We start from the raw sequence: 16,313 nt of genomic DNA, 5'->3' as shown, positions 1-16,313 counted from the left end.
ATGTCCGCAGAAGAGATGGAGCAATTTATTCGACGTAACCAACTTTGCCGTAATTGCATGCGTCGTGGTCATGTTCTGAAAGAGTGTCCATCAGAAAGCAACTGCCGCAAGTGTGGAGGACGACATCACACTCTGTTGTGTTCCGCTCAAAGATCAGTTAATTCAAAACAATCAGCTTCAATTCAGCAATCGCCAGTTATTAATCAACCCAGTTACTCGAAGGGTAACGAATATACCGTATCATCAACGCCGGTAGTACATACAGGAATCACGAATTTTACAAGAAATGATAGAACTAGTCATAGGGTGTTATTAGCCCCAGCAATCGTCCTGTTAGTCGACAACAACGGTGTAGAGCATCCTGTTAGAGCCCTGCTTGACTCTGGCAGTGAGTGCTGCTTCGTTACAGAACGTGTGAGTCAGCGGATGTACATACATCGCAAAAAGGTGAATCTTCCAATCGCAGGAATAGGACAATCCTCAACGCAAGTACGGTTCATGTTCCGGTCGATGCTCAAATCCCGACATAGCAACTATACTGCTGAGATTGATTTTTACGTTCTTCCGCGGGTTACTGTAGACTTGCCTTGCATCTCAGTAGACATATCAACATGGAAGTTTCCAACCGGAATTCAACTAGCCGACCCTTCGTTTTATGAATCGAGTAACATTGATGTAGTTATAGGAGCAGAGATATTTTTCGATATTTTCAAACCATCGGGACGACTATCATTGGGCAACTCATTGCCATGGCTGATAAATTCAACGTTTGGATGGATAGTCTCCGGCAACACACATCAAAAACATGCGAATACATCATTTACCTGTAACATTGCCACTACAGCCGATTTGCATCGTGATATGGAACGATTTTGGGCCATCGAGGAAGATTCGATGAAAGCTTTTTCACCTCAAGAAACCGCATGCGAAAGTTATTTCACAGAAACAACATCTCGGGAACCAGATGGTCGATACACGGTTCGCCTTCCGTTCAAAAAGGAAATTGTTCACAACCTAGCGGATAACAAACAGACAGCATTACGCCGCTTCCGTCACATTGAAAACCGTCTCAATCGGAACTCGAGTCTTGCCATGGAATACCGAGATTTCATGGAAGAGTATTTAAGGCTTGGTTATATGCAAGCAATCAGTGAAAGCCAAATCACACAGTCATCACACTTTCTACCGCATCATCCAGTCATTCGAGAAGATCACACAACGACGAAGGTTCGTGTCGTGTTTGAAGCATCATGTAAGAGCTCAACTGGATTATCTTTGAATGATGCTCTTGAAGTTGGACCGATAATTCAGGACGATCTACGTTCTATAGTTATGAGATCTCGATTACACCCAGTTTTGTTGATTGCAGACATAACAAAAATGTTTCGTCAAATTAATCTGCATCCAGATGATACTCAATATCAATGTATATTTTGGCGATCTTCATCATCTGAACCACTTCAAATATTCGAATTGAAGACCGTCACATATGGCACTGCATCGGCACCATATCTTGCCACTCGTGTTCTCAAACAATTAGCGATAGACGAAGAACATAATTATCCATTAGCAGCGAGAGCCACGTTTAATGATTTTTATATGGACGATTTTGTTTCCGGTGCAAACACCATTCACGAGGCAATCGAACTTCAAGACCAGATGGATTGCATGTTCAGATCAGCGGGCATGCAACTCCGTAAATTTAAGAAATGTACCTGATAACAATTGAGCATTGGAATCAACCGTCGAGCTTGATAAAGATAAATCGATTAAAACTTTGGGCTTACATTGGGAACCCATAACTGACCGGTTGAAATACGTAATACAACTAGTAGCCATCGATAGTACACAACCAATAACAAAACGTACAACGCTCTCTTGCATCGCGCGGATATTTGATCCGCTAGGATTGGTGGGTCCGATAGTAGTAACCGCGAAAATATTTATGCAAATTTTATGGAGTCTCAAAGAAGAAAACGGGAAGACGTATGATTGGGATTGTGAGTTACCTGCAGAAATTAGAAACCGATGGAACACCTTCTACATACAATTGTATCGACTAAATGAATTGCGCATCGAACGTCAAGTTCTGCTTCCAAATGCAACTTCTGTAGAAATGCACATTTTCTCTGACGCTTCTGAGCACGCCTATGGGGCGTGCGTGTACTTACGAACAACGAACAGCTCAGGTGAAATCAAGGTGGCACTTCTTACGTCACGATCCAAGGTATCGCCACTGAAACAATTAAGTATCCCTCGTTTGGAATTGTGTGCCGCTTTACTTGCCGCCGAATTGTATACCAAGGTAGCGGATTCCTTACGTTTGAGGATAATGACGAATTTCTGGGTAGATTCAACTACTGTTCTAAGCTGGTTAAAATGTACTCCTTCTACATGGACCACGTTTGTCGCTAATAGGGTCTCCAAAATACAACATGCCACCCAAAACTGTAAATGGAATCATGTTGCTGGCAGCGATAACCCTGCTGATATTATTTCGAGAGGACTCTCGACGACTGAATTGCTCACCAGTCAAATCTGGTGGGAAGGTCCACAGTGGTTAGCACAGGACAAGCAACTTTGGCCTACACAAAAAACCGTGAATCTTTGCGATTCACAAATATCCACCGAAATAAGAAAGTGCTCACATTCTACTACTATGAAACAACAATCGTTCGTCGAAACATATATTTCAAGATTCTCAAATTATCAAAAATTATTGCGGATAACAGCGTATATGAGGAGATACATTTCTATTCTTCGTGAACCAAAGTCTGAAAGAAAAGGCCATACTTTCCTAACAACAGACGAACTTCAAAATACAGAACTAGCACTTGTGAGATTAGTGCAAATAGAAAGCTTTTCCGGGGAATGGAAATCGCTCCAAGAAAATGAAACACTATCCTCAAGCTCACGACTGCGGTGGTTCCGTCCAGTCCTAACTCAAGAAAATGTGATCCGTATCGGTGGTCGATTAAATAATTCAAACACAGTGTATGGCCGATCTACCCACGAAAAGAGTAACCATCTCAAGACCGTTCTCCGTTGTGGGTATCGATTTCTGGGGACCGATCTACTTACAACCTCGTCACCGCCGAGATGCACCAATAAAGGCGTATGTTGCGGTATTTGTTTGCTTCTGTGTCAAGGCCGTGCATCTAGAACTGGTCACAAATCTCAGCACTTCCAAATTCCTTCAAGCTTTCCGTCGTTTCGTCTCACGAAGAGGACTTTGTTCGCATGTCTATACAGATAATGGCAAGAATTTTGTTGGCGCCGCAAATGAACTCCGAAAACTGATAAGAAGTGAAGAATTCAAGACATCGTTTGCTCGTGAATGTGGTGACAATGAAATTCGCTGGCACTTCAACCCACCTAGAGGATCTCATTTCGGAGGATTATGGGAGGCAGCTATCAACTCAGCCCAGAAGCATTTTGTTCGTGTGTTAGGAGAGAGAAAACTGGCATTCGACGACATGGAAACTCTTTTGACTCAAATCGAATGCTGTTTAAATTCTCGACCACTAACTAAGCTGACAGATGATCCATCGGACCTCGAACCACTTACACCTGGTCATTTCCTGGTTGGCACATCATTGAAATCTGTTCCAGAGTGCAATTTTGAAAATATACCCTTCAATCGACTTTACCAATGGCAGCAAGCACAGAAGATGTTCCAAGATATCTGGAAACGCTGGCAAGCAGAGTATCTATCATGTCTTCAGCCTCGAACAAAATGGTGCAAACCACCCGTGAAACTACAGAAAAAACCAACTCGTTCTGATAAAGAACGAAAATACTTCACCGATGCGCTGGCCAACAGCACGCACAGTTGACCTACATCCTGGTAAGGACGGAGTAGTGCGCGTCGTAACACTCAAGACTGCACAAGGCGTACTTACTCGTCCCGTAGCAAAAATCTGTCTACTACCAATAGAAGCACCATCAGCCGAGCTAGCAGAACCGCTCATCAACCAAAAACACGAGGATTCCAACGTGGATCAGTCTACGCAATAAATACAAGGCCCTCAATCTGATGGGTCCAGGTGAGGACCGCTCCAATTAATGTTTTATCTCCAATAGCGCTACTGGTCTTATTTTTTCATGTGAACGAGTCTAACTACGACGAGAGCCACTTCATCACACCAGGAGGAATCAATCTTCAGAAATGGTTATTTCTGCCGGGGCCAGGATGTTCGTATCACATACTCTATGATACATGAGGGCGACATCAATTACGAGAAACTCGTTCGTTACCCTATAAAGAGCGAATCCAGGAAAAGCATCACAGGAGGCGATATGTGAAAATTATTGTTAGCCGTAGCTATAGTATCAGATTTTGAATAGACTAGACGTAAAAATAAAATCGTGTTCAGTTAGAATAGAAGCGAGTTCAAAAACCGAAAACCTACAAGCCAATGAAGACATTGAAAAACCCCTGCATACAGTGGCGTCGATTCTCCGCCATTCCACTCCAGCATCCACCCGTTATCGAACAATTCCCATTTTTTTGTAATTTTCTAGCATTTTTTCAATTTTTCTAAAATCTATTATTGTATTGAATTCGTGTACTCGTAGAAAGAGCCTTAAATCTTATCACCAGCGCTATGAAAAGAATGTTTGCAAATTGGAAAATTAGATAATTTTTCTGAATTCCTATTCACTATAAGAGCTATGGCTAAAAACGTCTTTTTTTCATGATACTCTGAATAGCTTGGAAAAGAAAATATAGAAAAAATACTCACAGTGTATCGTAGTATAATCATAGTATATTACTATTTTGTTTTTTTTTTTGTTACACTCGTCCGTGTTTAGGTGTTGTATGACATTTGATATTTTAAACGTTTTTTGTCACACAATTTTCACCGCACTACTATCAAAATTGGAAATATTCTATGTTTCGAGTTTTGATTCACAACTGTATGTTCACTAAATATGTAAAACATTCTGTCAAATTTATACCGGGAATTTGTGTTTTGAAAGGAAATACTTTATCATCTGAAGTCATATTATCGCCTTCAAAATATGTCCCTTCTGAATCAATATACTTTTTCCAACGCAAAATCCATTTTTATACATTATGGAAAAAATCATGAATATAAAAAAGCATGTACAAACATAGCAGTACTGTGTCCCAAAAGTTAATTTAATAATTCCAAAACTTCAAGTTATTAAAAAATTGTACCGCAATACCCTCTAACAAAAACAGGTACATTTAAATGAAAACTATGTTTTAATGGATCTAACAATACACAAAATCAAAAATTTCGAAATACCGAAAAATTACTTAAATTTAATTATTTCTCGTGATACACCACAATAGACGTACTTTGAGTACTTTCTCTAATTTTCATTTCCAAGCCCATTGAGTATGAAAACTACGTTTTTGACTAGAGCCCTTATAGTGAATCATATAGGGATTCAAAACAATACTTCATGTTTCTAATTTGATACCTGATACAACAGTTTCCATAGCACTTGTGATAAGATTTGGAGGAATTTTTAACGAACACATGAATACAACACAATTATAGATTTTTGCAATAACAAAATATCAGAGAATGAACAAAACAGATTTTCTTAAAAAAAATTTACATTTTCGGGGCGCGCAGTTTTCAAAATTTTCTGAGAAAAAATCACAAATAACAAAAATTAAATTAAACTGGTACTAAGCCTAAAAATTCAAAGAAAAATATTCAAATTTTATAAATATATACATTTTGTATTGCGCAACACTGTTAAAATTCAGAACAAAAAACACACATATGAAAAGTGAAAAGTGCGTTTTTGAACAGAGATCCTATGTTGAACCACATAGGGGTTCAAAAAAATTGTCTAAATTTCCTATTTATTACCCCATACAACTTTCCATAGAGCGGATGATTTCGTTTGGGGGCACTTTTCACTTGCATACCCGGCCAGGCCCTTTAAGGACTGAGGCAGAAAAAAATCATAACTTTAAACAACGGTAAGTCCCAAACCAAAGGCGCTATTATAAAAAGCTAAATAAAATTGAAAAGGAAATTTAATTTCTGGTCAAACTGATAGTAATACAATTTACATATTTAATTTTTTGCAGAACTGTTCTATTTTCAAAGGTATTGCTTCCATTAGGCACTTTACTGTAGTTTCGGATACCTTCCTGACTGCGGAGATATCTGATACTGCTGACTGCGATGTTACTACGAAATTCTGGAATGTTTTCGGATCGTCCCTTCATTGACTTCAAGTTTCTTTTAATCAAAGCCCAATATCTTTCAATCGGACGAAGCTCAGATTTATACTTCCAGTAGTCCCAAATGATTTGCTTTTTTCATCACAACAACAAATCGTTTGCCAAACCAAAAGCTTCTTTGGGAACTTTGACTTCTTTTTTGTTTCGAATTTTTCGTTGACATCCCCTCGTTTCATCGCTGAAGAAAACACCTGGTCAGGGAGTTGTGAGAAGTCACACAATACATAAGTTACGTCGTCCATAATGCAGCTTTTATTTTCTCAAAAAAATCTGGATTCAACTTTCATGTCCGTTTTTTAGCTTTTTTATTTTGTGTTGCGTTTCGATCAGGAACTGTCTGAACTTTGAATGCCTTCAGGCCTGCGCTGGCTTTCATTCGCCAAACTGTTCTTTCACTACAATTCTGTGTTACCTCTATTTTACGATTAGAGAGTCCAGAGTTTCTCTCTAAGCTAAGCTTCTAATTTCTTCACAGTTTCTGGCTATTTAAACTCTTTCTTGCGACCCGAATCATCTATCCTGTTGACTCTTAAGTTGGGTTTGAACGTTTTAATCACTCCTCGACACAGTACTTTTGTTCACTTTAGCTTTATTGGCGATTATTTGTTGAGATTTTGTTGAAATAATCGAATTAGAAATCGAAATTTCACTCCTTATGACATTTTAATAATAATTGCTCACATATTGATAAAAGTCATATGAGAGATTATCGGAAGCTCTCTAACGAACAAAACTTTCAAAAAATCGCTCTCTATTTGCTCTCATATTTTTCGAGGCAGAGCCTTTTGAAGTTATGCATTTCTTTCTGCCTCAGTACTTACACAGATTGTCGCTATGGATTTCGAGAAGAACGTTCATCGGATCTTGCGGCTTCGTTAATTCTTCTTCAACTATCTTCAGAACGTCAGCTATTCGAAGCTTAGTGGTGCGGACTCAATCCACTTCATTTTCAAGCAAATTCATCCATTTTTTCAAGCGATTTCTTGCAATAAATTCTCAGACCACCAGAGATGCCATATTTACAGATATGTTTGTAAATTTACAGACATATCTTTAAAATACTTTTTATTTTTGTTGCAGAGTTTTTGGATATAACAATATTTCACAGGTTTTTAAAAAATCGGAGGCTATATTCATTACATCAAAGATTCTGACATTTGACTCACCGTATGGCATTTTTCCATAGTTTTAATACATAAAAAGTTTTTATATTTAGTTTATAACAATGCACATGACGTTAAACCTATTTTTTGAGTCAAAATTCAAAAAAGTTATTAAAGTTATGAATTAAAAAAAGTCATTTTTGGGAAAAAATGGAAATAATTGATTTTTCGAACCACCATAAAATGGAAATGGGCACTCTAAAGAAAGAATAAAAAAATAACAAATACAGCCATTCCATGCAAACCGATAAAGTTGCAAAGTAAAGTTTTTCGGACCACCGGTTATCTTTGTATATCTCAAAAACGAAAAAAATAGCATCTCTGAAATCGAGATATGTCATGTAAAAGGTGGTTAAGGTGAGGGTAAGGTGGGTATCAACCCAAACTTGAAAACCAAGGCAATGGACCCCTCTACTTGGCCGCAGGGGATCAAATTTCGCGAATTTTAGGACAATGTTTCCAACTCACGGCATTTTTGGAAACGAGCGCCGATAGCTGACCCAAGAGCCTCAACGTCGACGTAACAACTCCGCCACCCCCAAACAGTACTGTTATCCAACTAGTGTCATCTACGCAAAGCTTGTACGTTGTCGATCCAATCATCTGCCCTTCCAATCTTGACACTGCGGCGACATTATTCTCAAAACATTTGACACTTTATTATCAAAATGTTCGAGGCATGCGTACTAAAACTAGCGAGTTCCGTAGGAAAACGACGAGTTGTGACTACGAACTCATTGTTCTGACCGAGACGTGGTTGCGCCCAGACGCAGTAAACGCTGAGCTTGCATCAAACTACAGCATTTTTCGTTGTGACCGTAATGCCAACACAAGCACTCTACAACGCGGCGGTGGCGTTTTTGTCGCCGTTAAATCCGATATTCGGTGTTGTGCGGTTACGTTAACAAACTGTACTCATCTCGAACAAACGGCCGTTTCTATTAGTCTTCCCGGGACAACTATTTACGTCTGCGGAATGTACAGGGTTTTCCATTTCGGGCTTCCAAAAGTATACAGCCCTGCGCTGACAACCGTTTGACATAGCTGTCAACCAAAGCGTCATATCGTTAGTTGAACGTCTGCCATTTTACAGTATGGATCGTTTTAGCATCGCACAACGTGTTAATTTTGTTAAATTATACTATAAAAATGATGAAAAACCGGCAAATGTTTTTCGAGCATTACGGACGCCACGTGCCACACAACACGACCGGACATGGCCATTTTGCGAACGAAATTTGAGGGACGCATAATTTCGCGTTTTGGTGATGCCAATTGGCCGTCCAGATCATGCGATTTGAACCTGCTAGACTTTTTTTTTGTGGGGTTATGCGAAAGACCGTGTCTATGCCAACTCTCCGCAAACTCTCGAACATTTGAAAGACAACATTCGTGAAGTTATGACCGAGATACCGCCCCATATGTGCCGAAAAGTCATCGAAAATTACCTGTTCCGGATCAAGGTGTGCGAGGAAGCCCTAGGTGGACAATTGAATGATGTTGTATTTCACATATAATGGCATAAACCAAACTTTAATTTGAAATAAAAGTTTCATCGAAATTCGAATTCTAAGTGTGTTTTTAATTTTAATTTACTTTCGGAATTTAAAGTTGGAAAACCCTGTATATTCGCCCGAGCTCTCGTCCTGATATTTATGAATCGCACGCAGCTGCTGTTCAAGAGATTTGCGACCTGTCCTCCGCAAACGACGTCATTGTTGTACTTGGCGACTATAATCTCCCACATCTATCATGGTGTTTCGACGACGACTGCAACAGTTACCTGCCAAGCAACGCCTCTACCGAATCAGAAATTGCATTTGCAGAATCCATCCTCACATCCGGACTTCACCAAATCAACTCAGTTCGTAACGCAAACGGACGTCTTCTTGACTTGGCGTTTGTGAGTGAATCTACCTATGTAGAGCTCATAGACCCACCATCTTCGCTTTTAAAAATTGACCCTCACCATAACCCGTTTGTTCTCCGGCTTGAAATCGTGACTGGAAATCAAAACCCTATCGGCGTAAGTGATGTTGATGATTCGATTTTAAACGATGTGACTTCGTAGCGCTTAATGACCTGCTTGCGGCGGTTGACTGGGATGCTATACTCGGCGACGCATCCACAGACCAGACAGCTGCACTGTTCTATGAAAAGGTTTTTGGCATACACGACGATCAAGTTCCACGAAAACACAGAAGTTCCGCAGTTCACTCAAAACTCCCTTGGTGGACACCAGAACTACGACACCTTCGTAATATCGTTCGGAAATCACGTAAACATTTTTTCCGCGAAAGATCTTCGTGCAACAGGGATAGATTAAAACACCTTGAAACGCTCTACAATGAATGTCAAGAAAACGCGTTTCGAAGTTACAACAACCGCACCGAATCGAATGTGAAACGTGATCCAGCATCTTTCTGGTCCTGTATTAGGAACCTAAAAAATACTAATCGAATTCCCTTAGGATTGACGCATAATGGAGCTACTGCGGACTCGCCCGAGAATATCGCTGATTTTCTCGCGGACTTTTTTAGTAGCGTGCACAATCGTGACACTCCCAGTTTTTCAGCGGCTGGTCCAAACATTCCATCGTTTGACATAAACCTTCCGCTATTAACTTTCGCTCCAAATGACGTAGCTGCAGTTTTGAAAAACCTTGACGCTCCCAAAGGTGCCGGTACAGACTGTCTACCTCCAGCATTTCTAAAGGAATGTGCAGATACATTGAAAACTCCTATCAGCATAATCTTCAACCGTTCCCTGAGCGCGCGTAGGTTTCCAGAGATGTGGAAGATGACATCGATCACTCCAATCCACAAGTCTGGTAGTGTTCACGCCATTGGTAACTACCGAGGAATCTCGATACTATGCTGCATTGCTAAAGTTTTTGAAGAACTCGTCCTCCGGTGGACTCTCTTTCATGCGGTTCGCTCGTTCATAACTGATGCTCAACATGGTTTCGTGAAGAAAAGTTCAACCGTTTCAAATCTGATGAGTTACATGAGCGTTCTGTCAGAAACTGTAGAAAGTCGCAGTCAGGTAGATGCTATCTATTTTGATTTGTCAAAAGCTTTTGATAAAGTCCCCCACGTATTGACTATCGCGAAACTCAAACATATTGGACTTCCTGAATGGATAACTGAGTGGCTCAGATCGTATGTAACCGATAGAAAAGCTTTCGTGAGAGTTGGAAGTGCTCGTTCCCGTACATATCATATTTCATCCGGCGTCCCTCAAGGGAGCGTTCTTGGGCCCTTGATTTTCATTCTCTTCGTAAATGATCTCGCCAGCCGGATGAGCTCTGGTAAGCTTTTCTAAGCTGATGACCTCAAAATATTTAGGAAAATCTCTTCCATATTGGACTGCTGTGCTCTACAAGCTGACGTGAATGAATTGGTTGCATGGTGTGCTGATAATGGCATGGAGTTGAACATCAGCAAGTGCAAGGCAATCACATTTATAAGGCGCCAATCGTTTCTGTCTCATGACTACATCATCGGCTCTGCTGTTATCGATCGTGTGGGCTCCTTACCATACAACGCACATCATCAGGATTGAAAAAGTGTAACGCTGGTTTATCCGCTACGCCTTAAGAAAACTGCCATGGAATGATCGCGCTCATCTTCCCGATTACGAGAGTCGCTGCATGCTTATTGACATAGAAACGCTTTCGGCGAGGCGGAAGAAAATTCAATGCCTGTTTGTCTTTGATTTACTGTCCGGAAACATCGACTGAGCGGAGTTAATCAGCGAGGTATGGTTTTACGCTCCCACCAGACAGCTCCGCGAAAGACAACATTGGCGATACGGCCGCATAGAACGTCGTACGGCAAAACTGTCCTTTGTCCAGCTGCTTCCGTGCGTTTAATGAAGTTCAATGTCACTTCGATTTTAATGTATCTAAATGTGTTTTTAAACGTAGAATTAGGAATATTAGGTAGTATTTAAGATTTGTCAGTCTGTGAGATGGTTTTTTTAAATCTAAGATGAAGTGAAAGTAAATAAAACATCCTCAGTCAGTCAAGAAAAATATAAAAAAATATAGCGCCCTCCAGTTTGGACCATGAAAACAATAAAAAACAACTACAATCGACAATTACGACAATTTTTTGCAAGTTCGATATTTTTTAATAAAAAGCTCAATTAGATAGGTCAATAATCTAAATCGGTTCAGTGGTTCTAAAGTTATGATTTTTTGAAAAGTCAGTTTTGGGAAAAAGTGGGAAAAATGATTTTTCGGGCCACCCTAAAATGGAAATGGTCACCCAAACGAAAAAATAAAAAATACGGGTCAAATGTTTGGCGATAAAGAACAAAACTATCACTTTTAATCGAAATCTGAGCACGGTTTGGCATGGAATGGCTGTGTAGATACAAAATATACATATACAAAATATATAATAATATACAAAAGACAATCTTACGTGCATCGTGATGAACAAAGTATTGATGAATCTGTGAAGATTAACATTAAAAGACATTTCTACAGATCTGCACTCTTTTACAGACGTTTCCACATTTTTAACAGACTTTCACATATTTTTACAGACTTTTTTAAAAATCATCTGGCAACTCTTCGTTCTACTTTTTATCGAATATTTTCAGATCGCAGGAGTAAACATTTACGTTACTGTGACTTCGTTTGCTTTTATTTAGCTCGGAAAAATATTATATCAGGGAGAGTGGACATTCAAAATGCGTTACTCAGTGAAAAACTACCTGAATACGAATGAAAATGTTCGCGTAAGCTTTTATTGTATACCTTCGGAAACGTTTATCAGACGCGCTTGGTGGATTTTTGCTGAGACAACAAACTAATTCCAAATAAGGGTCCCGTTTCTGTGGAGAAGGTACGATGTTTAAATTGTTGAAAGCCAAAAGTGTAGCAAACTTTTCATACACATTTTCAGGATTATTTTGATAGAAATACATCGTTACATTTCAACAGGGAAAGAAACTTCGTAAGAAACCGTAATGCCTTCTCCACAATTAAGCCGATAGTTGACTCAAAGGATTACGTCCATCATCAACATGAAGCGCAGATTGCTTTACCGTTATATTCATCACCAGCACTAGCGGATCATAATTACGCGGATTTCATTCGGTCAGCTTCACTAGCAAAGCTGTTTTCACCGACATTAGAAAAAAAACGTCCCCAAAACATTTCACACTTGCTATGTATGTACGTATCGAAATTCGCCAATGTCGAATTTTGCTTCCACATTAAAATCTTGGAGTGAACTAAGCGTTATTCGTATGTTGTTGATTATCTGTCAGGTTCAATACTTTTTTTATTGTGTTGATTATCATAAGAAAAATAACACTCCTGATCGTTGGATCTTTTCATTTCAATTGGATCTTTTTGACAGCCGTTTTGATTCAGTCCTCACTACCCAGATACGGGAACCCTTATTTGGAACTAGTTTGTTGTCTCAGCAAAAATCCACCCAGCGCGTCTGAAAAAAACGTTTCCAAGGGTAATTTGTGATTAGGGAGTCTCCGTAGCGACAATGGTTGCGCGTTCGCTTAATAAGCGATCGATCGTGAGTTCAAAATTCTGGGCCCTCATTGACCATCTTTGTGTTGTTACAGAATAACTACGTCCACGCAACAATCATCAGCGATGGAGATCGATCTCTGTTAAAAATGTGGAAATGTCTGTAAAAGAGTGCAGATCTGTAGAAATGTCTTTTAATGTTAATTTTCACAGATTCATTAATATTTTGTTGGTCAACTATTATGGCGTTTCTTCAATAATACATTTAAAACGCATCTCTCATTTAGCATACGTGTACGAACAGAATTAGTCTCTATCTTGTTCTTGCCATTTTCTATTCAGTGGTCAAAACTACGTCGGAGCAAGAAGAACAGCTCATGAAAATTGTGCTCGCGCCTAAGCAAAATACAGATTATTACGACATTCTACATTATTAATGTGTTCGGAAAACGTCTGATAACGCAGCGGGCGGAAGCCTGACCTTCCCATATGTCAGAAACTAATTCGGAATAAACATACATTATGTTAAGCTTATTCCAGAGATTTGCAATTTTTAATCTTCCCGCTGAACATTCATCTTCAAAATATAATATTTTAATATTTTCTTCATTAATTCATATTTTCTAAATTAAATATTAATATTTTCTTCAAAATTGGCTACTACTGTCAGTAGTCATAATGTCAATTTTAAGCGCAATCTGTCATTTAGTTTGTACATTTAGTTGTCATTTAGTTGTAGTGTCATCACAAACAAGTTAACTTTTTTGCTCCACCATTTTGTATAGTTCTATAGGTCAAATTTTGCGTCGCAAACAAAATTTCTTGTACCGAAACATTGAAAATGTTACAGAATACATAAGGTGGCTCAACTATGTCGAAAATACGGATGTATGAATGGTATAAGACATTCAAAGACGGTCGAGAAGAGACGAACGATTTGCGAATTATACGCCAAATGAATGCATTTCTCTGACAGTAACATGAGGTAACATAGGCGTCATTTTTTGATTGTCTCAAAAAAGTGTCGTAAATAATATAACAAAGTTTCCCGCCAATATGCATTCAAAGGAAAATTCTGATACGGAGCATTTGAAGTGCCAGAAAAAAACATCAAAACGCACCGGATGTTTAAACGCGTTTGTATTCTTTATTCCCGCAGTGTCAGTCTTCTTTGGTACGTCTTGTTCCGTATACTCATCTTCCGCTGGGAGTAAGTGGCCGAGCGCGAAAGAAATCTCGACTAGGGAGAGCGCTTCAAAGACTTTCTCCGCTGAGGCCGTCTTGAAAAAGTAAAACCACACCATTTGTGGCAACAAAGACCCACCCAGTATAGCAACAAGAGATGTAATTTGCAGAAAAATGCTTCCGTCTCAAGTTGAAGAAAATGCGAGACTTTTCCGGCTGCCGCGGTATCGACGCTGGGCTGAGCTGGGACGGGACAGCGGAGGACAACAAGTGGTTCCATGTCGCGGTACACGAGAGGAAAAACTCCCCCATTAAATAGTAGTGTTCCAGTCTAGACAAAAAGTTTCCTTCCTCGAGCTGTTTTTGTTTATGGCGTGAATGAAATCCCCCGGGGGGATATCGGTTGCCATAAATTAACGGAACAATCGGATCCTGTCAGCTTGTTTATCATGTAGAAAATTCACTTTCCGGTTAGTTTTCGCAATATTCCACGGGACATCCAGCCGATGGGATGTGTTTAATTATACACGGAAAAGGCGAACGATCCGAAGATTGTGGGGTTTTTCCACTTCAACTACGGAACAGTTTACCGAACTATGCAAAACTGCTAGAACGTGATTTTACTGCTAAAGGGCAATCATTTTTTTTTTTCGTTTGCTCTCAGTTCAATAAGATCATCGTAACTCGCAGAAGTGGTCAACCGTTGCGGTTTGAAAGGAAAAAAAAAACTAAGAAAAGTTCGTTTTACTTCTAGACGACGAGACGAAACTCCTTCAAGAATGTACATATCTCGCTGGTAATAAATCGAATGCAATTATTTTAAACTTTCCAGATCGATGGTAGAAAATGGGAAGGAATCGAAAAAGTTTCCTTTTCTCTTCCTCGAGAAACACTCCCGCTTGGAAGGTATGAAAGTTCCATTGTCGGATGCAATAAGTCATCAATCGAAAGACTTTAATACATTTAATTTCCTTAAAATTCTTGAATTTCCTATCGAATCATTACTGTGAAGTGAAAAACAACTTTGATTATGTATCCAATTCAGCATATAGACACATTCCGAGACATAAATCAATAGTTGGAAGGTTTGTTTTCTATCCGTGAGCAGACGTCTTCCGAATCCTCCCGTCAAGACTACGCACAGCTTCCGAACATGCGGTGGATACAAGAAAAAACATTTCAATCCCTATTCTTCTTCAGGTTCATTTTCTCAAGACGACATTTATCATCGATCTTTCAGTTCCCCATTACCATCCAAGAAAAAAAAACGATTCGCGCTGGAATTCAAAGACGAGGCGGATCCACTATAACGAACACACAATCGACGGATCGGAGGGTCAATAGTCTGCAAATTTTCGTTCGAATATCCGTCGGGTTTTCCGCCTCCATCTGCATCCTATTATACTCCAGCGTAAGTTCTGACGGACATACCATGGCATCGCTGCCGCCTTACTCAAACAGTCGAATTGAAAGTAATCCTTCATTCCTGTTGATAACAAGCAAGCAAACAAAGGGAAGCGAATGAAAATCCCGGAAGATGCGCATGAAAATGCAAATGATTGGCTGGAAAACTTGAGATTAAATTCAATAATATAATCAGAATCGTTTCCCACCCCCGACCTGGACCCGGAAGAGAGATTCGAATAGAAAAAAACTCGGAATCAGTCTGAAGGAGTGAATGAGGGTCGGCTCGGTGTAATGTGTCCTCCTCCCGAACCACGCCACCACAACTCCTTGGCAACACGAATCAGCGCGCTCCGATTTTAATAATTCAATTCATTAGCATATTCAAATAGAAAGTTTTCCGCGAGCCGCTCTCGCCGGGAGAAAACTTAGCGATTATTAAATATATTCCCGGGGCGGGGATGGCGTTTCCCAGTGTCTTATATCTCCGGAATTTATACACTTTCGGCTGGGAGGGAAAAGGGTAACGTTGACAGTACCAAAGTGACTACTCTCGGTTTTGAATGAATGCTCACACACCGATCTGGTTTGGTTCGCCAGCGCGGAGTACCAGATTCTTGATCCCGTTGTCCGTTGTCCCACAAACCTAGCTGAGGGATGCGAAATTTGATTAAAAATGATAATGAGTTAACTGCTTTATGGTGGATGAAGCAACTGTATTGTTTACACAAGCGAGGGACAATAAATATTTGGGAACTAGGAAAAGCTATGTGGAATAAATTAGAGGAGACGAGTTGAGCTATCCGAACTGGGTTGCTACAGG

General features: G+C 39.8%; 1 protein-coding gene across 1 annotated transcript; it reads left to right on the top strand.

The window, feature by feature from the left end:
• On the top strand, nt 1–9,305 carry LOC129765531 (uncharacterized). The gene is made up of 2 exons (XM_055765932.1): nt 1–1,252; nt 9,010–9,305. The coding sequence occupies exons 1-2, from the start codon at nt 1–3 to the stop codon at nt 9,303–9,305; spliced, it is 1,548 nt and encodes a 515-aa protein (XP_055621907.1).
• The last annotated feature ends 7,008 nt before the right edge of the window (nt 9,306–16,313 follow it).

This window comes from Toxorhynchites rutilus, chromosome 2 (genome assembly GCF_029784135.1).
Source record: "Toxorhynchites rutilus septentrionalis strain SRP chromosome 2, ASM2978413v1, whole genome shotgun sequence".
Classification (NCBI taxonomy): domain Eukaryota; kingdom Metazoa; phylum Arthropoda; class Insecta; order Diptera; family Culicidae; genus Toxorhynchites; species Toxorhynchites rutilus.
This window is presented reverse-complemented; position numbering and strand designations above follow the sequence as displayed.